Raw genomic sequence first — 26608 nt, forward strand, 5'->3', positions numbered from 1 at the left:
TTCTAGTTTTTGTCTTCTTTAATATATATAGCTATAGATACAAAAATAACAGATAGGTTTCTCTAGAGATGATTTTTGCACCTTTGGGCTTCTAAAATAAAATATCACAATTACTGCAAATGAAAGGGGGAAAAGTTCATTTCCTCTCCCCTTTTTACCTCCTCCTCCCCTTCCACCCTGCCACTCCCACTCCAAATTTCCCCGCCTATCTTGTAATTCTTTTTTCCCTTAGCAGTTTTCTTTCTTTGGAAAATGAAAAAGACAAACCCAACACAACAACAACAAAAATATGCCATGTAGCCTCCATCCCCTCCTCCCATGAGCACGCCCGCTGTGTTCACACATTCCCTTCAAAGCAAGGCTTTTCACCTCAAAATGCTTCCCGTGCTCCATGGCTGTTTGCTTTTCCCTGCTGCCGGGGCCAGATTTTCACCTGCTGTAAATCAGCATGAATCCACCTCAAGCCAGAGCTTTGCTGCTTTACACCAGCAGAAGCGCACAATCGCGTTTTGCCAATTTACGCTCAACCTGAAGATCTGGCCTGCAATTTTTAATGTTTGAAATGGAAGCATGGACAATAAGTTAGTTCCCAGAAACAGGCAAGGCAAACCCCAGACACTCGTCCCTTGCTGCTCCCCCTGCTTCCCTTCGCCCCCACCCTCGTTTGGCGTAGCACCTCCTTCAGCCCCCCTTTGCTTGCTCCTCCTTAGCACTTTCCGAAATTCGTAATCTCTCGGTAAAAAAAATAAATAAATCGATCTCTCTATATATGTATATGTATATAACTAAACAGCTGCCGCGTGGCAGTCACCTGGCTGGAGGGTCCCGTCCCTCCCAGCCCCATGGCCTTTTCTTGTCACTATAGTCTCTGCGGTGATGGTCCAGGTCTTGCCCTCGGGCAGGACTGTTCCCGTATTGCTTGCACTCTCCCACGCCTCTGAGGTACGGTACCAGAGTATTTATTCTATATATATATATATTTATGTATATATATATATTTATAAATTTTTGTTTGCCTGGTTCTTTTTCTTGCAAATCCTTTGGAATTGCTGCTGGGGAGAAGCTAGCGAAACATGCTCCCCGTGCCGGCGGCCAAACGCTCCCTTCCCTGCGCCCCAGGGACCCTCATCTGTTCCTCTTGCTGACTCCGTCACCCAGCTCCAGCTCGGACGGGAGTGGGGAGCCGCGGTCCCCCGTCCCCCGTCCACCGGGGCCATCCGGCTCCTTTCCATCCCCAGGCGAGGGGGTGTCCTTGCAGAAGTCCGTCACCCAAGAAGGCATCGAGAGGAAGCCCCGGGGGTCAACGGTGTAGAAGGGCTTGGCACGGTGGGTGGTGGGACGGCGGGGTGAGGGGCTGGCGTGGAGGCTGCTGGTGCTGCTGCACTTCTTCACCAGCGTCAGCCCCGGCGGCGGAGGGGAGAAGAGGGAGGTCAGCGAGAGGCTGCTGAGGGTCTCCGAGGGCTCGCTGTTGTTGCCACCCCCCCGCAGGCTGCTACCGGCCCCCTCCTCGTCCGAGGGGTCCATGGAGTCGTGGTGGGTGCAGCCGGGGCTGGTGCTCCCGCCGCTGCTGTGGCTGCGCTGGTGACGACAGATGCTCCGCAGGCTGAAGAGCCCCCGGCCCCGCAGGCTCCGGCGGCGGGAGGCGGGCGAGAGGGGGGCTGCCAGGGGTCTTTGGCTGCCGGCAGCCGGCACGGGGCACAGAGCCACCGGGAGGTCCAGGGCGCACTGGGGAGAGTCGCTGAGGTTGAGGCTGTCCTCCAGCGTGGTCTGCAGGCTGCCCGCCGAGCTGCTGCTCCGGCTATCCAGCGAGGTATCGCTCTCCGGTGCCTGGGGAGCAGGAGCGTGGAAACACGGTTTGCAGGAAGGAGATGGGCGCAGGGGGGAAGAGATGGGCAGGGGGCAACACGCTTTGCCTTTTTTCTTTTTCTTTTTTTTTTTTTTTTGAGTACTTTGGAGTGTGAAAATAAACCACAATTACAAAAAAAGGGGGAAAAACTCCAATTCCTTTCCCGCACTCCTCCGCTGGGGAGGGCAGCTCTAAACCGCCTGAGCAATGCTACAAAGCACCAGCCATCCAGCTTGCCCAGGGGATTCCCATCTGGGAGAGGAGGAGAGGGTTCAGTATTTTGAGCTCTGACTTCATTCTGCTCCAGAATGAATTTTCCCCTCCCACGTGAAATGCTCCACCAAAGGGAAGGGGTACTGGGTTTGTGAGCTCTGCAGTCCCCGCCGCTGGGCTGTCCCTGACCACGGGTGGTCCAGGAGCCAGCGGAGCTGAGGATCCCTGTGGGACCTCACTCTTGGCTTCCCTGTAAACCTGTCACACAGGCTGCAGACATATCGAAACCATCAGCTGGCCAGAAATCAGGGGACTTCTGTACACTGGCCTTAGGCTCTGTACATATACCTCCTCATTAAAAAATCAGCAGTATTTGGGGAGAGAGAAGAGGCCTCATGGCTCTTCTGACGAGCACTAGTGACAATGATGGTATTTAGGGCAGAAAGGTGGGGTCCCCTTCCAGCAGGAAGGGGAAACAGCCTTAATTTCCTTGTATGAGGGCTCAGTTAAGCTGCATTTCAGTTGTTCCTGGGAAATTGGGCTGCACTATGAGATTGTCACTGGGACACAGCACTGGGAATGATGCACATAGGACTGGAAGCAGTCTCCTGAACCATGGCTATTCCATACAGTCTGCATGACATAATCAGAACTTTACCAATTTCAGCTTTAAAACAGTTCAGTAGTTTTGCCCCAGTGGTACACCGGCTCCAGACCTCTTTTTCTTCATGTCTAAACTTATACCAGAAGTTTCAACACCGCAACAACTCAGTGGTCTCAGCTCAAGGCTAAATTTATCCTTGGTGAATTTATACACATTTGTATTGTGCCAACAGTGTCTGTCACATAGAACTGGATGACATATGATTCTATTTTTATTTTTCAGTTTGTCTGGAATAGAGTGTCCCTGTACTCCTCAAACAGGAATTGTTCATGGAGTATCTTCCAAGAACAATAAGAGGGATCTCTATTGGACTTTCATCTCTGCCTCCTCTGCTCTTCAGAGACACTTGATCTTCCCTCAACACTTTTATTCTTCTCTTTCATTAGTGAGAAATAGCTGCCTCTTCAGAAAGAGACAGCACCTTTCTGGGATGTAAGAACTAAGTGGGCAGGGGAAGACAGCAAACTCTGAGATGCGGTGTGTGGATGTGGCATGAAGGGCTATGGAGGAGGTAGGTTGGGAGAAGCCGGTTCCAACCAAGAAAGCGCATGATCTGGAGTCGCGGCACGAAGAGGAGCTGAGGAGGCTGCAGCTGCTGTGCAGGCAGGTGTCTGCAGCGCGCTCGGTGCAGGGGACCCCGGGGTGAGCTAAAAGGTGGCGTGATTTTGTCTTCGTGTGGGGCTAGCTGCAGCTGCCAAACTATTTTTTGATGCAAAGCAGAAGATATGATTTCAAGGACTGAGAGCTATACAAGAGCCCTTTGCTATACAACCCTCTCTCCTCCCCAACACTCCCGCACTCTGCAGTGCACCGTGCTCCTCCAGCAGGTTAGGTCCAGGTCACCCAGCCATGACCACAGCTGCCTCTCTCCTTCTTCTGCCCTCCTCCCCATTCAGCCCCCTCTGTTTGTATGCGATGTGATCAAGCTTTCCTAGCAGGGGGAAGCGGGGATCCTCACCTGATGAAGAAGTGAACAGTTCACACTCGGCGATCTCAGTGATGCCCATGAGCCTTGCAGAGAGATCTTAGGAAGGTTGCGTGGACATGAGACTTTCTCAGGCCCTGTCTGGGTGGCAGAGATGGCTGGGTGGAAAAATTCTGCTGGTACAGGTAACAGAGGGCAAGATGCACCTGGAGAGAAGGGGCTGGGAGGGACTGACAAAGCACCAAAAGAAATGGGGAGGAGAACAGAAACAGAAAAAAAAAAAAAGAAAGTTGAAGAGTCCTCCAATTTGGTTTGGTGCCTTTGCTGCTGTTACACAGAGGGTCCTGCAAGTCCAGCGTACAGAGGATATTTAGTAACACACACTCCTGGCCAAGAAGCCTCAGTCTAGTGTTCACACCATGGGTCCCACTTTCTACTCAAGGACCAAAACCTGCACCAGACCCAGGAGATCTAACACAGCTCAGAGCCATAAAGCAACAGCCCAGCTCGCCTCTCCTGTAGTTGCTCTTGCAGAAAAATATTGAGCTGTGAGGCCTTGATTCAACTATGTATCACTGCCAGAGGACTTTCATCCCAGATCCTGCAAGGCAAGGGATGAAGGGAGGTAAATAAACTGGTGGTTTGGGAAACCAGGGGACCACAGGAAGCCAGAGCATGGTCAAGAGTGGTGCTGGAGCACTTCCACCAAGGGCAGACATGTGTTACGTATTCCCTGAACCGGTACCTGAGTAGCCTGGTCTTGGGGGCAGCAACGTTTTACCGTGCCAAGTGAGCACAGTTCATCCAGCTGGCACGTCAGGGGAGTCTGTCCCCACTCTTCTCTGACCGTGCATGGGTGCACTACTGTGAACAAGAATCAGCTCTTTCATGGTACTTCACATAGGCAGGTCTGAGGGAGGATATAAAATCTAGCAGCAAAAGAAGAAACTGCTCCTCACCCCATTCCTGATGACTGGCAACCTGAAAGCTAATTCTTAGTTAGTGTAACCCCACGTCACATTAACTCCATTCCTGGCAGGGAGGAGGCCGGGGAAAGGCAGATAAGCCGAACCAACCCACACTTTCAGCAGACCTGGAGAATGATGAAAGCTGTGCTCACCTTTGGTACTTTCATGCTTTAGCCAAGACTGGACTGAGTTGAAAGGAGTCTTCTCTATTTCACACAGGTAACTGTCCGGGTTTGTAGAGCCATCCGCACTGGATATTGGGAGCAGGCATTCCCCCAGATCGCCTACCCCATTGGAGTCAGGGCTGTCCTGGCCATCCTGCTGGAAAAAAATGAGGACAAAGCCTTGTGAAATGTAATGGCAGATGAAAGAGCAGACTTGTGAAAGCCTCAAGAAGGGCTGATTCTGAAGATACCTTCAAGCTAGCTAAGAGACGCTCAGGTTTCCAGCCCAAATCCCCTAAATTTAAGCTCATTCAGAGGAAGTTACGGACTGTTTTGGAAAGTTCTCTTCACTACTTACATCCCTTTTTTTCTCCTCAAATCCTTCTCCACGATATGTCTCTATGGAGAAGCTCTTGAAAAGTGACCTGAATCTATATTCCTCAGCAGGGACACTCGGATGAATACAGAACACTTCAAATGAGCAGGGGCAGAAATACAGCACATGGTGCAACATGCCCACGACCACCTGGGGCTAACCTTGATCTCCTTAGGACTCAGCTGAGAAGTGCTGTGATTGTCTGACTCGTCTCCTAGAAGGACGGAAGAGGACTTGTCTGAGTTGAGGGATAATGCTTCCATTTCGGCTAGCTGGACCTGCAAAAAGGGAAAGGAGCTGTCACAGGTCATGCCTGCCACCCACCTTTCAAGCAGTCACACTGTTTATGGTGGATAAGTGAGAGCCTGTAGACCCAAGATCAATTTTAGGTTATAATCCTTGGATACATCAGGTACTGCCTAACCCAGACCTGGGCTGGGCAGGAGAATCCACTTTTTAAGGAAGGTTGAACATACGATCTGTAAGCAGCCCACCGCCAGTCCATGCTCCTCTAGTGCCAGAATTGGAGGAAGGAGTCCTGAATCTGTCCCAGCGATAGGGCTGGCACAAGGCCCTGCAAGTAAAGCCAGGCGGGGAGAGGGCTCCCTTGGGCCGGTGACAAGGCAGTCTGCTCTGCTGAGGGACGAGGAGTGGACCCCTCTCTCTGAAGGCACCACGGACAGCCCTGCTTAAAGGTGAAGGTGCTTTCATTCCAGGGATAGTCATGCCTCTTGCAGTCCATGCCGGTATCATGCTTTTCATGTTCTCTTACCTTCGTCACTGAAACTCTGTTTCTCTCCAGCTTCCCTGTGTCTCCCCTCTCCCCTCACCTCTAATCTACCCAAGACCTCAGCTAACACCATCTCCCGTCCTGCTCTCCATCCCTAAACTCACCCCTCCCACCCACTCATACTTGCACTCTCTTGCTTTCTGAAACCACATCTGACCACTGCGTCTTTCCCATCCTTGAGCCTCAGCTCCGCCCCAGTCCCATCATGCCTGACCTTGCTTCATCTTTTGGCCTGTTTCATAGCACATGTGCCCCTCTCCCATCCTCTCTCCTCCAAGCTTTCAATTCCCCTCTGCCTGACATCTCTTTGCCACAGTGCCTGAAAAGCATCTCCTTTTTCTGGTAGCCTAAGCAGCTGCTCTGTCCCTCCTGTGCTTGGCTTTCCACCACTGGTCTCTAGAGTCCCACCAGTTCCCATGACCTGACTCTTGACAGCTATATTCTGGGTTGTCTCAGTCAGGACAGTTTGCTTCCTGGCCATTTATTTTGTCCTCCCCTATGTTTGTGTTTGTAAGAGGCGGGTACAGCTTTTCTGCTATAAGAGCAGGTGGAACATTTGGAGAGATGACTCCTTCGAGCTGGGAGTTTAGTGGCTTGTGCCAATGCCAGAGACTGGAAGAGGTCTCCATCCGAGGAATAACACACTTCGAATAAATGGGATGGAAAACCAGAGCTGGATTTAAATAAAGGGCACAAATGACATCCTTATTTGGGATATTATTCTGACACAGGAACATGGTGCCGTTCAACCATGAAGAGAGCCCAAAACCAACAACTGCTGCTGAGAGCGGACGCACCAGAGAGCCCACAATGAAGTTAAGACAAGCACACTACACAGCCATCAGTCAGCAACTACTTGTGTAGAGAAACACAGTCTTCATTCAGTCCCACTTAATGTGCGTACTCATCCATTACTCGCCTAAGTGCTTGTTACACCAGAACAGCCTTACAACTGTGCTTGTAGAGACACGAGCGTGAAATGTGATAACATCTGCCACTACCTTCTCCATCCATAAAAAAAAAGGGTTTCAACAAAAGCCAGAATAGTCTGTTCTTCACTGAACCGCTTGCTCGCAAATTCTGGCCACCCTGGGATCTACACAAAAAACATAATCAACAAAGTCATGAATAGATAAACTGCATGTGTGGAAACGGTTCACCACTGCTCACTGGCAAACTCCTGCCACTGGCTAAACACTCTATCAGCCACCAATACACAGACGTCTAACTGTCAACCAGCCCAAGAGTGAAAGGACAGCGATGACAAAAGAAGAGGTTAGCAGTATGAAAAAAGATGGTTTGTTCTTATAGCTTCCCTTACTGCAGAATATTTTAAAATCTTCTGACTAAAGATGAGGAACAAAAAAAATTTAAAAAATTGCAGTGGGGGGAGAAGGGGCTGTTCACTAGGAGCACAGTCCATGAAAACTGCCAGGGACACCAACCTGAGACACTGAACCATGCATACATATCCCTTAGAAAATAACTAGTTGCAGATATAGCATATCTTCAAAAACAGGGCCATGATTACAAAAATCCTTAATTGTACAAATAATTGGTTTGAAGATGCAAGCAGCATAACTGGGAAAGATGCTGAGCACTTCTACTCAATGCAACAAAAAGCTTAATAACTCTGAGCATATGTTTAAGTGTTGAGTCCATCCACTATGCTCAGCATCTTGACAGATTAAACTACAAGCAAAATGGAAGTGAACATTTTTGGCTGACATATGATTTTTGTCACAAGGGCAGGGTTAAGGGTGATTGGGCGGGCAACAAGCATACTGTTTTGTTCAAACACACATTCATTGAATAGGACTAGATAAAACCTGTTTTGCCTATATAACTTGCTGTCGGTTGCTTCTGAGATAGTACAATTCTGTGTGTACAACGCACATTCGGATATGTTGATGTACCAGAGTACACTCTCATTTAATGACTGTGTGCATTGCTGGTGTTAGTGCAGGGACAAGCCTAGCTGTGACTCCATGTAGTGATTTCCTCTTGGAATTTCCTCAGTGTTTTTTATACTATGAAATATAAAGAGAAGGTCATGATCAACCGTGACTTAAAATCCTGAGCTGCAGTTTTGATTCATATGATCAGAAATAAAATACCTACATTTTACCACTAACGTTATTCCTGCATTTGGACCATTTCTTTTCAATTCCACATTTTAGAAGTATTGAAATATCAATTTTGAAAAATAATTTATGGCTCTATAACAGCCATTAGAAAATATGGTCTAAGAATAATTCTTTGGTTGTGATTATTCTGTCAAACTCTTTGCTGTGGCTGTGGGTTGCGCTTAAAGATTTTGCTGCCTAGTTTCCTTGCTGGGAAGTTAAGAAAAAAAATCTGTTATTGTTGTCTTCATTCCTAGGCAGGATACTGAAGACTATCTGGAAGGTTTTCAAATGCAGCAAACTAGCTGCAAATGACTTAATTCTAGGGTAATCATTCTGGAATGCCTTAGAAGACCTGATTTCCTGAGAAGGCTGAGCACCAATTCCTGAATATATGGACTTATGCAAAGCAGTGGAAAATTCAGTTAATTGAAAACTAGTTATTTGGCTGTATTAATACAGCATCTATTTGTGAAGTGTTGCAATACTGATAAACTACAGCAATATTCGCATTTTGATATTTCAAAGGGAAGCTATGGGGACAAGCAGATAGCTGAAAGGCTGAAAAAAAATTAGAGCATCAGAACCATGGATAGAGTAATCTGCCAATGAGAACTCTCTTCCCAAGTTTCCTGGTTTCTTCATGAGCAATAGCAACATATCAAGTTAGTCATGGGGAAGGAGATGGTGAAGATTGCCACTGATGTACTGATTTACTGTCAGATGAGCCATGCTAATGTTACAAGTCTGACCACGATCATAGCACCTCACTACAATAAAATGATTTCAGAAACAAAATTAATTCTGCTATTCACCTAACTTCTCCCAGACTCCTGAAGTTTCACAACCTGAAAAGACTAATGGCCTAGGAAGTAGTTTTCCAAAGCATCTACTAACTATAGAAGCACAAGTCTAAGCCATTTGGTGTCCTGCTCTTAGCAATAACCCGTTTGTCAGCTAACAGGTTCTACATGAGAAAAGAGACTCTCAAACTTTCTCAGTGGGCCCATTTTAATTTACTTTTTGCTCAAAGTAATTAACTGGTTTTCACCACAAACCAATCCTTGCTCACAGACGGTGACTCTAGTCAACAAGGCATTTAAGCACGTGCTTAATTCATCAACCTCAACAGGGAATAAGCAAGCACGTGCTTAAAATGAAGACAAAACACACGCTTAAATCTCCCACTGAATTGCCCCTCAGTGCTGTCATTGGGGTGAGATCCTTTCAGTCCTCTGTACAACATGAACTTAAACTTCGGCTTTTCTTGCAGAATTGAACACAACAAGAGCTGCCAGGACGCCTTCATAATTATTTCTCCACAGCTCATTGAGTCCTTCCTGACCTGCGTCCTGGCACATCTCACCTTTCCACCACCTCCAACATCCCCCCATGGCTAAGGAGGGCAGGCCTGTACTAGAGGCAGTATCAGCAATTCGTGACAGATGACAAACAGGTCAACAAGCTCTCTGTCTACACGATCTACAGCCAGAAGCACACATCGGACGACCTGCAGGCATGTGGGCGTGGGTGTGCAGGTCTTGGGGGGAGAGTCCCCTCACGCATCCTCGTACGCAGGTTACCTCTTGCTTGTCATGGTTACACTTCTCGCACATGGCCGGCGAGGAGTAATGATGGAAGACGGAGCCCGATAGGTTATCGATGATCATTAACTCCCCGTCGAAGGAGTCCTTAATAATTAAAGAGACACTGTCCAGCCATAAGTTCTCCTAGGGGACAAGAAAGGGGGGAGGATGGGAGAGATCATTTTAAGAATGCCCAGTTTTTTGCTTCAAAGTTTCATGTGAATTTGGGGCTGGGTTCTCCACCCTGACTCATCTGGAGCAGCACCTTGTTCTGCAGGTACCTGCACAGGGTCACTGGGGGAGCATTTGCTCCTTAGGGTGTGTAAAGGTGCCAGAGTTCAATGCAACAAAAAAAAAAAAAAAAAAAAGGAGGGACTGTCTTCACTCACTGTCACAGCGCACCACGGCACTGCTTATGCCTCCCTTCCAGCTCTGCTGGAGTGCCTCACTCTTGATCTGCCATTTCCCCCATTCCCTTCTCCTGAGCTCCCCTCTCAAATGTGCTCCTAACACACCTTCAGCTGATCTGCTCCATCCCTCCTCTGCTGGCCCTCAGGTTCCTACACCATGATGACGATGAACAGGACCCACTGCTGTCACAGCCCTGTCCCCGCACAAAAGTCTGCCGCTGAAAACAAACCTCTCACCCTGAGGTGCAAGAGTGTATCTGCTATTGCTAAGCCCTCAGTCACCGAGGCTACCCAGCTTCTCCCCACAGCTACTTGCTTCAGTCTGGTTGGTAAGCTCAAAGGTGTACTCACCTGTGCTGGAGAATAACATCTCATGCACAGATGGCCTTCAGGATCTGTTCTCCCACCGCCTCCTCCTGTTCCTGCTCCTTTTCCCTGTCCTGAATTTGGGGAGCTTGACTTGCGGGAGCACAGCCCATGTGCAAATTCCAGCTCAATCTCAGCATCCATCTCTGCATCCTCCTGGGCCTCCTTGTTGCTGTCGTCGAGATGTTTCATGAGCACAGCTACCACCACATTGATGAGGACAAACTGGGCTGTGAGCACAAAGCTGACAAAGTACAGTGGGGAGATGAACTGCAGGTTGCTGAGGCAGCTCCGGTCATCGTGGCTGCAGTCACGCAAGGTATCCTTGAGGGGAAGTTGGGTTTGAGAGGGAACGATGGAAGGAAGGAAGGACTAAAGTAAGAATACAAGCTTGGCTGCTCTTTCGGTCAAAAAACGCTGATGCCAACGCAAAGAACAAGGCAAACATTTCTATCACCCCACACCCTCTGGGATCATGCGGTCCTCAAAGAATCTGGGACACTATCTGATCATGTGCTCTCTGCTTCAGAACAAATACATCCCAAGGCATACAGAGCAAACTACTTCCAGACCATCACACGTTGCTGCCACTGTAGCCACACACATGAGCAAGAACAAAAATGAGCAGTCTGGTACTGCCTTCTCCTAGCCAGACTCAAAAACATTATATGTGTTCAAAGAACTTTCCTCTCTCCATGTCCTTTGAAGGAAGGATTTATTTTGGATTGCCCTGGTAGCTCTGCAGATGTGTGCTATGTCCTACATGTCCTACAACATACGTGCCTACATTAAGCTTTGATAACAGGCTTGACAACAGTGGATATTCCCTCTTAGTCTGGACAATCGTCTTGTTCCTCCCAAGAACAACTTGAACTTTCCTCAGACACACGTCTGTAGGACTAGACGAGCCCAAGTTACGAGTTACCGTGATGAGGAGGGAAATTGCGGCCCAAGCAGGGTCCTCATCTAGCAACCCAGCTCCTGCACTCCTCCTCTTTTTTGGCCCAAGCATTGCTGAACAGAGCACACATCAGAACTTCTCCTTCCCCACAATAAGGGCATCCATGCCCCTGAGCCCCAGTTACCTTCATGATCCCGTTCCAGTTGTCACCCGTGGACACTTGGAAGAGCGTGAGGAAGGCCATCCCGAAGTTCTCAAAGGTGGCGTGGCGGCTCATGCCCTCACAGGGGTTCTCATCGTTGCATACTGAAAGGAAGGGGATCGCGGCTATCAACGGAGGGCACGCTGCTGACCCCCAGAGCAACAGCAGGAGCCGGGGAAGGGGACTTCAGGCTTCTCACAGCCTGCAGACCTCAGGTCATGGCATCAGCCCCCTGCCCAACAGTTGGCTGTTGCCCAGCAGTACAGAAAAATCCCTGATGGCCCAGCCCCAGGATATCAGGCAGTGTAACTCAGTTGCTCAGGGGTATCCTCCCCACGTGTCATTGTGCTGCCTTTCTTCTTGATCAATATTCCATGGCAAGAGATGTAAATAAACTTTCCCTGAGTTTTTCTTGTAATCTTGAAGGCAGTATCAAGGCAGGCAGTGCCGAAAAAGCAAAAGTTTAAGAATGAAAGAGAAACCAGACACTGCTTTTATTTTGTTAGGCTGTTAGGACAATAACAATTTAGAGGGAAATTTCTCTTACATCAATTACGCATAAGGGAGAATAAAGGCCATCAAGTAATTCAGTCCCTTTATTGAATGAGCACTGATTTTGAGAAACCTCAGCTTCCCAGCAGGTTTGTGGCTCACACTGGAGCATGGTCTGCTTGAGACTTACCCAGTTTTCCAAAGAGCTCCACTCCTAGAGCAGCGTAGATGAAAAAGAGGAGCATGAAAAGGAGTCCAAGGTTTCCAACCTGAAAGCGAACAGCATGGTCAGCCTACCCCAAAGCCTATTTCATCTGTACAGGCAAGTTTCTGTCTTTCAAAGCCTGAAGACAACAGCAGCAAATTCCCAGCGTACAAATGCAACCAAACAATTGCTCAAGGCTTGGGTAACCACCAGTGATGGCACCCATTGCAACTGGACTTGAAGGACGCTCTTTTCCCAGTTGCCTTCACTCCAGCACAAGCTCTGACCAGGGCTGCCTGAAGTGTGCAGTTTCTGGGCCAGATGAAGACAAGAACATTGGGGCAGGGACACAGAAGGTGAAGCCAGTTTGTCTGGGTGAAGGACAAGCTACGGATTACAGCATACAGACACATCCCGCAGTGCTGCATGCCCCACCAAACTGCCGAAGTCCCTTGAAGTTCCGCTCATGTGAAGAGCACAATGGCAGAGCTCCAGAGAGACAAGGACACAGGTACAGCAGCTCCTGCCATGAACCAGGCAGAGCGTGGTGGGGCAAAGCACCAGCTACACATGGAGCTACAGCAGGGCTTGTGGAAGGAGTAGGCAGGCGGGAAGGAAGAAGGGTAAAGAGGCACTTTTGAAATGTGTGGAGAGGAGGAGAAGAAGAAAGAAGAGGAGACTATGAAGGAGTCAAGAGAGGAAGCAGAGCTTCCTTTCCATCTCATGAATAATAGGTCAAAGCCTGATTTCTGGGCCTCCAGCAACTGCTGTTTGGAAACCCCCCATTGCGAGGATTGCTGCTTCGTGGTGCGCAAAGGCAGCGGTGCCACCAGCAATATGGGCACTGCCCCCAAGTCCTCACTCCCCCAAATTACTGCTTGCCGCTGAATCTCCTGCCTCCCTGCATGTGGGGCAGCTAGGTTATACGTGAGGAGCAGGAGGGGGTTTTGGAAGACGTAGGCTGAACTGTAACAGAAAATGCCAGTAACAGTTAGCACACTGTTGGTGGAGCAAGAGAAGGCAGGGAAAAATTAAGGACCTAACTGTATACGGGTGTTTTTGAAAAACTGAACAGTGTCTGGTCTGAATGCATGTGGTCTGGGCCTTTGTTAGGATCATCCACTTCAGGAGTCTAATTTAGACATTGCAACTGCTGTGCCATCCAAATTCAGGAGAGAAATAAATGATTCAGCCCACCCACTCCCCTGGGCTGCCAGATCCTGGCTCCCTACATACTCAGTGGAAGGAATTATTTCTGATGACTAAATTGGACACCATAGCAAATGCTGTGAACACATACCTCTGGGTCTGTGTCTACAGGGTATTAAGAAAAAGAAGTTAATAAAACTTAGCTAAGGGCTACATTTCCAAAGGGGTCTTTAAAATTAAAGCTCTATTCACTATCAAGAATTGTTGCAGTATAACAAAGACAGGAAGGGAATTGAAACAGGACAAGTGGAGATGCCTTAAATGCCATTAGCAAGCCCAAATCCCTGATGTGAGTCTGTGCTCTAGGAACATAAAGAGAAAGGTCGAGAGGAGGAAAAAGCGCAAGGGAAAGGACAGCTTATTTTAAACTGCTTCTTTTGGCAAAGCCAATAAATCTTGGAGAATAATATTACAGATAATTCAATTGTCCCCTGAAGACCCAGTGTATAAAATATGGAGACTAAATTCAATCTTTTAACAGTGAAACTGGGAGATTTTAGCCCTGCTTTAAGTGCAGATTTTTACACAACTTTAAATATGGAGTGATTTTTGATCCCTCTGTTATATAACTTCATTAAATGAAGCCAACCTGTTACAGAAGGAAGCAAAAGCCAGTCAATAGGAAGTGGATTGATCGTAGGCTTTGATGCTGGAAGGTTTAAGGCCTGCTTGTTATTACATTCCAGGGAATACCTGGAGGCCAGACCTTTAGACACCTGCTTGTGAGGGTTTTGTGGCAGATATTAATGACCTCCAAAAGACCTGACCTACCATCTTGGTTAGCAAAGAAGCTGTCGGTGAATGGGAAACAGAAAAGCCAGAATTTATAAAGTATGGAAGAATATACTTGTGGTTTATGGCTAGGACCAGAGCAGGGCTCAGACACTTGAATTTAGGTCCAAGCCGTGCTTTTTGCCATCCTGAGCAAAACACTTCACTGCCTGATGACTCAGTTTCTCCATCTACATGACAGGGAGAGATATTTTGTGGGTAGAAGTTGACTCTCACTATTTAAGCGCAGATATACTGCAGAGTCCTCTTACCAAGGGCTTCTGCATACTACTTCAGCCAGCTCTTAATATCTATGTGCATTTATGTGGGTTGCAGAATAAACATGCCACAGACATGCAGGTGCTGGATCTGGAGACCTGCTCCGTACCAGACCCTTGCCTGAGAAAAATCAGCTGTTGTGGCTCGTGGAACAGAAATAAGCAAGGTGCAAAGCAGCTGCACTGAGCCAGCCTGGGGCAGCAGAGCCAGAACTAATAAACGTTACTGGCTCAAAGCTGCCTGCTATAAGAACACACTTAATCTCTTGTTCCTTCCATTGTCCAGTGTATCTCAGCCCCCAACTATCCTGGATGATATCCTACATATGAATTATATAATTATTATTATTAGACAAAGCCACAAATTATTATTGTTTAATAAAAAGCATGGGAGATCAGACAGAGGTCAGGATCCATAAAAGATCACAGTGTTTCCACCTCGCTTTTGTGCCACAAGATTCCTCTAATTCAGATTGACATTTATTGCCACCAACATCAGAAGTAAACTCCTTGGGTAACTAGTCATGCTGTTTTCAGCTTGATCGTCAGCTCTGCATCACTCACCAAGACTGGCACATTAGCTGATAAATCAACTGACAAATGCCCGTGCATTTTGATATCATGCAATATAGCTGCCTGCTCGGGGCCTGCCAGGGGAATGGTCTGATGTATGATCAGTAGAGCCACTTGGTGCCATTACTCCTTGCTTAACAATTCTCTCCTAAGGATCCAAAAGGAAGAGGACCAGTCTCCCTGGCTGCTCATCCATCACGGAGGATCCTCACAGTGGGCTTGAAGCCTGTGTAAAGTACCATGTCAGCAGCTCATTTGGGAACAGCTGCCGCTCACAGCTCATGAAATCCTTCTGTCTAGCTGTCTTGCAGTAGACACTTAACTGCCGGCTGCGTGAGCCACAACAGAGCGCGTCACTGCTTCTCGTACACGAGAGGCTCAGCAACACAAAGGGATCCAGGAGGAGAAAGGAAGAAAAGGGAGTAGGAAGGGGGAAGCACTGGCTAAGAAAAGGAGTGACAGGAGTGTGAATGAGAGGGGGGAAAGGGAGGCACATGCGGGGAAGGGTGAGAGGAGTAGAGACGCAAAGGCCTCCTTTCCTCCTGAACTGGCTGCCAGTCACTCTTCCCTTCTTACGGAGAGGGGAGAGAGGAGCTGGGAACTGGCTGCAAGCAGTTAGTCACTAGCTAGATGTGATGGGAAGAAATCTGCCCTTATCCAGGGATCAAGGCTTATTTCATTCAACCGCTGGAGAACAGAGATGTGAGGTAAGCTGTACCCCTGTGATTGACATGAGAACCTGGACAACACTTATCTGAGGAGAGCTGTACCCCTATGAATGACATGGAAACTTGGACATCACCTTCAGGCAGTTGCCTGCACAACACAGTGGACACCAGCTCTGAGACTCCACAAGAATCAACCCTTTGGAAAAAGGGTGCAGAAAAGGAGAATCTTTGGGGAAGCTGGTCTGTTTTACCTGTGGCAGGGCTTGAACAACTGTATCCAGCAGTGCTCGCATTCCTGTGGCCATCTTCAGTAGCTTCAGGACTGCCACAACAAGCACAAGAGAAGTGTCCCTCAGACTGAGCTCAGAAGGTCCATCCTTTGTGTGACTTACTAATGGCAGTAGCACAAGACAGATGTCCTGTCTTCCCTTGCCCTAGAAAAACTGGATTGTCCCCCTTGGCCCCCTTCTCCCTTTTTCCACTTTTTTTGACTGTACAGTCCTAGTGGTTCCTTCTCCTCCAGTCCATCCTCTTCTTACTAAATACTCTGCCACCCATGCCTATTGGGCTTCTTCTGCTTCACCCAAACAGTCTGGCCAAGAGCCCTCTTTCTCCCAGAAATGTGTATCACACTTCTCCCTCTGCTCTGGTTTTTCATTCCATCACATCCCCTTCCTCCAGCCACCATCTGTTAAGGCAGCTTAGCACACCTTGGCCACCATCAGGAAGATGCACTCCCTTCCCTGTGCAAACTTCAACCTGCTTGGTGGCCCCTTCTCCAAACACCGCTACCATACTTGGCCCATAGAACAACAGGGAAAGTTCAGCTCTGACATGATCTGCTCACCCTCCTGGTCCTTCACCCCATGTTAAAACCACTGCACCTAAATGCCTGGCTAAAGGGAGCAGAAAGCCTTAGCCTCTAGGCTGTCCTTCATCACATCCCCTGCCTCCCTCCCAGGGCTAGGGACAGGGCGAGCCCATGACTCTACAGCCACTGCTCAACGAGCCATGGCACCAGGTCCCACTCCATGGCTGCCTACACCCGTGCCTCTGGCCAGTGTCTCTCTCACCCCGGGCGATACGCAGCACCCTCATGATCCGGATGATAGTGGGGTTAATTGGGAGAGCAGCATTGATTTCAATCTCTTCCAACGTGATGCCCATGACAGACAGCAGCACAATGGCCAGATCGAGCTGGTTCCACCTTAAGAAGAAAAAAAATTAAGAGAATAAAGGAAGGTGGAGTTTTTCCATTTCCCTGAAAAAGAAAGTGAATTGTCTCCACTTCAACCTAAATATTTCTTTATGTATGAGTTCAAGGCCCCACTCTGAGACAGCCTATATGGGCTTTTGCAGACAAACAGAGATTGACTTTGCACACACCCTGAGCAGCCAGAGGCAAGCCAGCCTGATCTGAAAGCATGGAGCTGTGTTACTATGGTGCTATACTTTGACTAATGGGCTCAGCTTTTTATGGCCTTACTACCTCGAATCAGCTTCGTTATATACGTTCTGCTTCAGCATGCTCCCAGTTTGCCTCAGGGGCAGGAAAAAAATGGCTCTCTCTAACCCCACCTCCTTTGCTTTCTAGCCTAACCAGCAGATGCCAACCAAGAGGCAATTTTTGGACAACTCCTATTATTGCTTACGCATTGCGGCTTATGCTGGCTCAAGCTAGGTCCATGCTGTGCAGAACGGGGAGGCAGTCAGGGCAGTCTGTTACCACCTCACACTCCAGACAGGGATTCATCCTCGAGACCTCCACCCCAACCCCAGTTGTCCCACAGTCACAACTGACATAACCCTCCGCTCACCTGTCTTTGAAGAATCGCCGCAGACCGAATGCCACCAGCTTGAGGACTGCCTCCAACACAAAGACGGTGGTGAACAGGTAGTTGCAGTACTTGAGGGCGGTCTCCAGGGACTGCCAGCAGAAAAAGAGGGTAAAGAATTGAGGCAAAAGCAACATCAAGCACATAACCTGGGTGGGGAGGCTCTCCTGAGTGCCAGGAATTCATTGGGAAGTGGGGAAGCTGCCCCATGCCTCCTACCCACTTGAATGTGGAGGCTGCCTACTAAGGGCAACCACCAGCTGACCCCTCTGCCCCTTGTTGTTCTCAGGATCAGTTATTGCTCTTTTCTCCTGTATTGCTCAGTATAACGGGGAGGAGGCAGCTATTACAAGGAGAATCCATCAAGCCCTCTCTTCTGCCAGTAGCCCATGCCACCTGGATGCCACCGTGCTAATGGCACTGGCATAGCTATCAACCAGAAGTAAGGCATGAAGATTACTCCAGCTGTGGATATGCGTCACCTCTGATGGGAGGAAACGCCTCTGTGCTTTGGTCTGGGGCAGGCATACGTGGCATCTCTTAGCTGTTGGGCTTCTGGTTCTTTTATGTGCTGCCCCTTCTCCACCACCATGGACCAGTGTGAGCAGTGGGCAGCATTTGGTGGCAGTTTGTACTGGAAGGGTTCGAAGTGCTTTGGCAAGATTCTTTAGCAGAGCCTGACAGCAGGCTGGCATGGCTGGACCTGCGTTCCAGGGGAAGGAGTTGAGGAGTAAGAGGACTGACTTGGTCAGGAACAAAGGCCTGACATGAGGATGACAACAGATAAAGGTTGAGAGCTCCCGCAGAGTAGAACTGGGCACCATCAAGGGCAAGATAAAAGCTGGGCAGTTGGGCAAGAGACAGAGGAGCCTGGCAGTGGATTTGAATGAGGACAGACAGATTCAGCTCCTGATCAAAGCCTGAGCTACTTTGGACGGCATCTGCTCACACACCAGAGCTGTCACCTAAACCAAGGCTATCCCGAAAAGAAAACTGAAATGCCACTGGGCCAATGTCATGATGAATGCTTTGTCTACATATGGAGGCAGGAAGCTCCTTTGATATGTGCAGCATATATTTTTTCCCATCAAAGGCATCTAGAACTTTACCAGGAACACTGAGAGGTATGTGGTCTTCCCCAGCCAAAGTATACAACCTATTTGGCCTTCAAGGCCCTTTACCGGGAATCACCCGCTGCAGCTGAGAGAGGCTCTGTTTGGCCCTGCAGCTTCTCTTACAGAAAAAAGGTGGCTCAGTAAAGACATCCCATCCCATGACACGCAACCAGCCACTCTAGTCCTCTCAGCTCAGGCCATATGGCAGGAGAATCAAACTGACATTTGGAAACCTGCTGCAAAGCCTGAAGCTCTCAGGGTACTGCTGCTTCCATGACTCCTCCTGTTAGGATACAGGGGAACACACAAAGCAGACCAAGCAGCTCAATTTGGGCAACCCACATATCCACTTAATAATATAAAGCACAGAGACTTAATTGCACCATGCTTTCTAGGGGCCTGACTCTTGCTTAGATGCCTTCTCTCTATTGATTTTAACGGATAACAGGTATCTGAGCAGGGGCTACCTTTCTGGATACGTACAGAACTCTTCACATAACTTTGCCTACTACATTAACTCTTGCAACACTTTAACAGTATTTTTTAAGAGACACTCAAGTGTCCCACCTATGCTGGTAGGCAGTGGTCATCAGAGAGCTGTAGCAAAATAACATAATGACTCGAGGCAGGGCTTATCTCCATGATGTCACTCACCACAGGTTGGTTGTAGTGCTCCAAGGACATAGTGACCACGTTGAGGCAGATGATGAAAGTGATGAAGATGTCCAGATAGTGGCTGGTGCAGACCGAATGAATAAGGAGGCGTATGGGGCAGTAGGTAGCATAGTACGGCAAACGCTGCGCCTCTTCAGTGGAAAGAGGGAGATGGGCAGAATTAGGAAGAAATTGGAAGAAAGAGAGAAATGGGTAAGAAACACTGAAGAGGGAGCAGGCATAAGAGTGGTGATAGGTGTTGAAAGAAAAGGGAATGAAGGTGGGAGACAGAAAGAACAGAAAAGGATAGGTAAAAGGTAGGGGACATAGGAAGGAGGGAAAAAATGCAAAAAGAGGGAAGTAGAAGTCGGGGGAAAATAAGTAGAAAAAAGACAAGGAAAGGAATGCTAGAAAGAAAATCTGTTAGTCTATGTTTGTGGGAATGGTGCTAAATCAGCATTTCATGCCTCGACAAATTAAGATCACAAATGATCAAAGGGAGCAGATGGTTCCAGGAGAGGCCCCGGGGTGTCACAGGAGAGAGGGGAAAAACTGGAGGAGAGGAAGGGAAAGCATGCCCACAGGCTGCAAATGGAAAAACCCCATCAGTCTGGGGTAGTAGGGATGATTTCCAGGGGCAAGTATGCTTTTGCAATTTTTGTCTAAAGGTAATACAGAAGAGGACAGAAACACCAGGAAGAGAGCTTGCTTCACCACAGAGGGTCTGGGACCCCAAGGAATGACACTGCAACTTTGACAGAAAGAGCCAGGAACAAAACACAAGGGTCTTCCTCTTTTTTTTTTTCCCCCCTCCCTCTTCTTTAAATTTGGGTTTAAACACACAGGATGGCCTGTCAAGGTCTTCCCCCAAACACCGGCTGGGTTGCAGGAAGCCCAGGTGGGACTATCCCAAGCCCAGGATGGGCACCGATGCGTGCACGTCCTGGATTGACAGTGCACACCAGCACGTGCACAGGGGTATTTTTGGTACATCTTATCTCCCGAGGGGCAGGGTGCTAAAACCCCAGCGGCTTCCCCGCAGTCCCAGCAGACCTCATCAGCCACCCCTCTTCCCCAGACCGCCCCAGTGGGGTGCGTAGCGACACGGCAGTGGCATGGGGAGGACGGCTGAGAGCGTGGCCACAAGCGATGCGTTTCAGAGACCGGTCCGTCAGGAAAGAAAAAGAAGAGGAGAAGGCTTTTCTCAGAAAACCTTGGCCTACGAACCGACCAAACACTTAGGCTGTGCCTTACTCCTTCGCTTCTTCTCCAGACGGCGCAGGCGCTTCTCCTCCCGCCGGCGTGCCTCCTCAGCCTCCTGGTGCTGCCGGCACTTGTGGAAGTTCTCCACCACCACCCCCACAAACATGTTGAGCACAAAGAAGCTGACGATGAGGAGGAAGGAGATGAAGTAGAGGAGCATCCAGGGGTTGTTGTTGGTCACTGGCTGGAGGAGGAGGGAGAACAGAGGCGGTCAGTCAGTTGGGTGCATGGTGGTATGGAAATGATGGGGGTGGGACCTGCCATGGTGATTGGCTGCTGGGGAGGTGGGGAGGGGTTATGGAAATCAGGGGAGTGGGCTGGGAAGAGCTGGGGCTACAGGCAAGGCAGTTTGTGATTGGCTGACTGGATTTTGGCATCAGCTGGTGATTGATGGAGCGGGTGGGAGTCAAGGGCAAGGGCCTGCCTGCACAGAGTCACCCACGATTCGGGTACAACCCCAGCCACTGATGGAGTACAACACCAGTATGTGGTAAAATGGGTTCCAGGGAACACCTTTGGCTGGAGGGCAAGTAGAGACCACATCCACACACCACCAAAACGATGATGAGACCGGAATAGAAATGTCATTCAGACTCGGAGAGAAAGGAGGCCCTGAATTTCACGGGGTTTCCTGACAAAAAGCCTACCAAGCCAACAGTGGTGCACCTTGTGCAGAGGTTCAGATGTAAATGGAGCATCATCCCCAAGGTTCAAGCCTGTGGTACTGCATCCCATGGCAGGTGCCTACACTGGACACTATCAAGGTCATTGCCTTAGCAGTAGAGGAACAGGGATGCAATGGGCAGCAGACCAACAGTCCCTGTTTTACAGCGTATTAAAATAACCATCTGTGGGCTAGGAGGGAGCCAGCATGACCAGAAAGGCACATGGCATTGTTTCTTTGTCATTACAAATAGATAAAGACCTGCTGTGAGATCCAAACTGAGTAGAGGGTGAGAATTACTACAGACGTGCACTGCACAGCCACAGCTGCACCTCCCTGCATGGACCAGGCATGACTCTGACACCTTGCAAATAGGTGAGCAAAGGATTCAGAAGGGCCCTGGAAGGGACTCTTGGTTTGAGGGAGGTGTCTGAAGCAGGATGTTAAAGCATGCTTCTGCCTTACTAGCCCGAGGAAAGTGAAAAAGGTCCTTTCTCAAGGAAGTCTTCGTACCTGCTGGTCAACAGCCACAGCATCTAGTCCATTATACATAATATTGACCCAGCCATCCTTGGAAGCCAGAACAAAGAGGGACATCAGAGCCTGCAACACACAAAACAAAGCAGATGTGGAGCGGGTGCATCTGGCAGGCTGGGAAAAAAAAATCATGGGTTTACGCTCTAATACACACAACACTGAAATACTCTTCCTGCCTGTGTCTCTGCATACATCAAAACCTGCTCCTTCCCCCGTGGAGGAGAGGGAGGGGGGACAGGAGGCCATGTGCAGCCAGACCCACCAGGGGAGAGAGGTTGTGAGGAACATCTGCTTTGTGGCAGGAGGAAAAAGAAAATCAAGCTCTCTGCTGCCACCACTTTTCTTTCCCCCACAACCTGTAAGCATCATCCCGATACCAACGCAGTAGTGACACAGCTTCTGCATGGATACCCGTGCCGAATAACTGTCCCTCCTGGCCCAAGGATCAGGCTTTCCAAGCACTGCATCTGTGCCCCGGGGAGAGGTACCTATAGGAGGAGACAAACCTTGTGCTGGGTTCCCACCAGAGACAGGAGCTGCGGGCACACTCACCTGTCCCAGGTTGTCGAAGTTATACTTGTGGTGCACCCACTTGTAGTTGGCGGCCACGCAGTCGGACCGGTTGGTGATGTTCCTGATGTCGACTCCAAGGCAGTGGTAGAACTTGCCCTTGAAGAGCTGCAGGATGGCAGTGACCCCATCAGCCCCTTTCCCCACAGGGTTCCCCATGCTCCCTGGGATGTGCAGAAGCTCCTGAGATGGTGGGTGGAGTGCAGGGCTGCAAGCCAGGTGGAGCATGACAGGTAGGAATGACCGCCAACGTGACGTAGAGCACAGGCTCAAACCTTGCCAAGGAGCCAGGGCCACCCTCATAAACCCACACCTGGCTTTTCAGCCTCCTCCATTGCCCCAGGTCAGCAGTGACTGTAAGCCCTTACCATCTGACAGCCTTTAGGGCAGCCTTTCTGGGTGCAATTAGAGCCACCAGCCCAAAAGGAAAAAAAAAAAAAAAAAAAATCTTCTATTCAGTCCCCAAGAGTAATCTCCCCTCCCTGCTTCCCAGTTACTGAGAGAGCTGATAGGAAAAGAAGATCTCATCTGAGGGTAAAGAACCAGAAAAAACATCCCCTGGTTCTCAGATACTTTTTTTTTTTTTTTTTTTCCCCACAAAGCTGCACTGCACTGCTGTGGCTGTTCTGCCCAGGGCTCTTTCCCCATATGGAAGGTACTGGATTGTGCATTTGTACAGATGCATCAGAGCAGACTAAGTATAGCGCATTCCCTGAGATAGAAGTAACGCCCACGCCCTTGCTCCTCTGCAATGCAACAGCTGAAAATAAAGAGGATTAAATAAAAAAATAAAAGAAGGTTGTGGGTGGATTTAGGGCTTAGAGCAAGGGGGAGAAACAGAGCTGACTGGAGGCAGCGTTCATGCAAGCAGGCGCTGAGCTGCTTGCCCTCGTGGCGTGACATGGACGAGCCCAGCGAGCCCTGTGCTGGGCTCTCCCTGTAACGCCGACCCAAACCCTGATCCAACTCCTGCCAGGCGTGAGCGCTAACTCCTGTCTCACACATCCAGCAACGCCTGCGCTCGCTGAGGACCCAGCTGTCCTTGCCAAAGGCTGCGGGACGTTATGGTGGGAGAAGCTCACGGAGGAGGGCAGGTGCAGAAAATTTCCCAGCTTGCCTGGCCCTCCTGCTGTGCTTGGTTGTGTCTGTTGTAGGACCTGGGGGTACGGGCGCCCGTGGCAGGGGTGTGGGCACAGGGGCTGTTTGATGGGCAGCAACAACCTACCTGCACACCCAGGATGCCAAAGATGATGAAGAAAGCGCAGCAGATGAGGACGATGTTTCCTATGGGCTTGAGGGAAGAAATGAGCGTCTCCACCACCAGCTTCAGGCCAGGGGCTCGACTGATGACTCTGGAAGGGAAGGAAGGGGAGCGGTGACAGAGGGACGGGGCGGGGATGTTTGGGCTAAGCTAAGCATTTTCAGCAGCAGTGGACCCCCACTCTTGCTGTGCAGTGACCCATCAGTGGGGACCAATCTCCTGCGACCAGAAAGCCTCTTCTGTCCTGTGGGTTGGTTGTCTGATGAGGTACCTCCAGGGCCAGAGCCATACGGCTAAGAGGAACCTCACTGTGGCTTATGGCTTGTCAAAGACCACACTTTGCCTGGCACAGCGGGACCTGATTCTGGGACCCTTCCTGGGGGGGGGCTGGTGGGAAAAGGGGGCCAAGCAGGGCTCAGTGGGGCTCTGACCGGAGGGGACGTAAGGTGCGCAGCAGCCGGAGGACTCGCAGCACCCCCAGAATTTTGGCACCGCCAGCAGAGGCCACCGAGACCACAATGTCAATGAGAGACACGAAGACCAAGAAGCCATCCAAGATGTTCCAGCTGCTGCGGAGATAAGCCTGATCCCCAAAATACAGGCCTAGGGAGACCACCTGCAAGAGAGGGGAGAGGAGAGGGGGTTAAATGGCTTCTCTCCACGTTGCCTGGAAGACTATGAAGGAAAACGTCTTTGGGGAAAGTGGTGGCACGTAACTCCAGAAATAACAGGGCCATGGTGTCTTCCCACCTTTCCTCTGCCTCCCTGAGCAACAGCACACTGTAGGGAACACGCAGGAAACCTTTTCCTGCCATGCCACAGACCTGGGACAAGTCTCCCAGTCCAGAGATCACCTGGGAGGTAAAATCGGGCACCAAAACCCGTACTTTGGCTCTTAAAGGGGTGGTTCGAGTCTCAGCAGTTCTCAACACCAGCAGGCACTACAGAAATTGCTTGCCTTGGGGAGAGCTGAACACCCTGCAAATCATGGCCATAATTCAGGTATGAATTTTAGGGGTTTAACTTCAGGCACCCAGTTTTAGGACTCTTTCCTGATCACAGGAGGGGAATAACAAGATTTCCCTATTGTTGCAAAGTACTTAGACACCTATTGAATAATTATCTCAACTAAGAGCATTTTATTAATATTGTTGTTATTTCCCCTGTTCTTGCTCCAGGAGAAAGGGAATGGACATTTGATATCATTACAAAATCCATACCTGAAGGTCAGCTATTCCTCCTGGATACTAAGATCCATTCAGATTTAAAGCCTAGGATAAACATCCCCTCCATGTCTGACAAGAGAGGACACAACCCCAGGCGGTATCTGCCTTTACCAAGATAGAGGGAAGGACTCACACACTGAAAAGATGGCAAGATTTTAGAAGGGTGCTGAGCAAACGTGAGCCATGTTGTTCCTGACACTGGGAAAAAGCTCTCAGCAGTTCATCTCCAGTAACTTACCTTCAGTGTCATCTCAGCTACAAAAATTGCTGTGAAAATGTAGTTGGATACAGTGAGAAAGATTCTCTCCTAGAAAAAACAGAGAAAGGCCTTAAATGTATCTTGATGACTTCTTGTCACTCTGTCAGGCCCCTCTGATGAATTTGATATCTTTTGCTTTCCTGTGAAGGGTCTGAAAGTTGGGAAAATAAGAGAGGTGCCTTTGGCAAAGGCCAGAACTAGGCAGCTTTTAGCTGATACACCTTGGCTCAGCTCCGTGCCACAGCTGGGACGGGATCCTACGCAACTCTGCAAGAGCACAGTGGATGGGATTTGCAATGCAGCCTGCAAATCTGGTCTCAAGGCACTCTCTGCCCTGTTCTGCCAGTGCTGCTCAGTCCTGACCTGCTACGCTGACCTGGGACTCCTTCCCGAAAGGCTGCTGAGCACTGACCGCTGGATTGTAAGTGCAGTAGGGTCTGGGGATCGCTAAGGCAGATGTGCAGAAAAAGCCATTTCACTTGCCAGCTTCAGCCACCTCCAAGATGGCTTAAAAGCAGCATACATGAATGATGACGTGCCATTTGTACAGAATGGAAGTTACTTCTACCTTTTAGTCCCCAGTCGCTGTCCCTTTTGCCAGTCATCGCTTAACTGCAGGTGCCTGGAGGACTCTCTTACTTTCCAAGAGGGAGGGAACTATGATTACTGTTTAGAAAGTGTGTTGCCCCATTATAAGACCCTGCAGGGGAAGTGTGCACTATGTGAATTACTAATACTTGGGCATTTGAATAGATGAGTGGGAGCTGGTGTTTAACGCTGAAGTTATTCCAGAGGTCATACCAGTGCCAGGAACACTTACGAACCGCTGTCAGAGGTTGTGCTAAAAAGCAGGTGGGAGGAAACGGTGCTCACCGTGCTTCTGTGTTCAATCTGTGGTCTCTCCAGAGCAATAGTGATGCAGTTCAGGAAGATGAAGGCCAGCACAACATAGTCAAAGAGCTTGTGAGCAATGATGGTTTGGCAGAGGAGGCGAAACCTGCAAGAGAGTTCCAGTAGGCACCTGTGCCATGGGCAGAGCAACGTTAGGAGCTGTGAGGACAGAGAATTGAGAAGTCTGGCCAAAACTGAGCTCTGACGTAGCAGTTTTCCTATCACTGATACTGAAGTCCCTTGCCATGGCAATATCCCAGGGTGGCCCAGGGTCACACAGGGAGCCTGGAGCAGAGCAAGGGCAGAGCAAGGAGCTGAACCTTCATCCATTGCCCCAATGCCAGAGTGGTTTCCTAATCACTATAGGCACCACTGTGCTCCTCTCTCGCCCCGTAGAGAAGAGGCTGAGTTTCAGTTTTCCTCCCAAACTCACACTTTGTACCACCCCAGGGCAAAGAGGCCACATGCTGAAAGCTGAGGAGAGGCAGATAGGTTGGCAGTCATGGGGACCACACTTCTGTCTGCTCCGAAGGACACTGTGCTCATTAGCATAGGTGTCACACAGAGCAAAGAGCTCTCCTGCATGACCTGTAAGGAAAT

The 26608-nt window shown here is 49.4% G+C and overlaps 1 protein-coding gene across 1 annotated transcript in view; it reads right to left on the reverse strand.

Moving 5' to 3' along the window:
• Positions 1–1125: 1125 nt before the first annotated feature.
• Positions 1126–26608, reverse strand: part of CACNA1I (calcium channel, voltage-dependent, T type, alpha 1I subunit) — a 156363-nt gene continuing 130880 nt past the window's right edge. Inside the window, exons 18-36 of the mRNA XM_010562332.1 lie at positions 25991–26114; positions 25097–25165; positions 24064–24248; positions 23597–23723; positions 22354–22479; positions 21778–21867; positions 20592–20784; positions 19338–19489; positions 17551–17660; positions 16807–16940; positions 15985–16055; positions 12220–12298; positions 11520–11641; positions 10420–10758; positions 9656–9802; positions 5318–5434; positions 4769–4934; positions 3682–3878; positions 1126–1827 (exon numbers count right to left, since the gene is read on the reverse strand). Of these exons, the coding sequence (XP_010560634.1) occupies positions 1126–1827; positions 3682–3878; positions 4769–4934; positions 5318–5434; positions 9656–9802; positions 10420–10758; positions 11520–11641; positions 12220–12298; positions 15985–16055; positions 16807–16940; positions 17551–17660; positions 19338–19489; positions 20592–20784; positions 21778–21867; positions 22354–22479; positions 23597–23723; positions 24064–24248; positions 25097–25165; positions 25991–26114 (3250 nt within the window). The remainder of the gene's footprint in view (positions 1828–3681; positions 3879–4768; positions 4935–5317; positions 5435–9655; positions 9803–10419; positions 10759–11519; positions 11642–12219; positions 12299–15984; positions 16056–16806; positions 16941–17550; positions 17661–19337; positions 19490–20591; positions 20785–21777; positions 21868–22353; positions 22480–23596; positions 23724–24063; positions 24249–25096; positions 25166–25990; positions 26115–26608) is intronic.

This window comes from Haliaeetus leucocephalus, unplaced genomic scaffold (assembly GCF_000737465.1).
Source record: "Haliaeetus leucocephalus isolate CR32 unplaced genomic scaffold, Haliaeetus_leucocephalus-4.0 Scaffold0, whole genome shotgun sequence".
NCBI lineage: Eukaryota > Metazoa > Chordata > Aves > Accipitriformes > Accipitridae > Haliaeetus > Haliaeetus leucocephalus.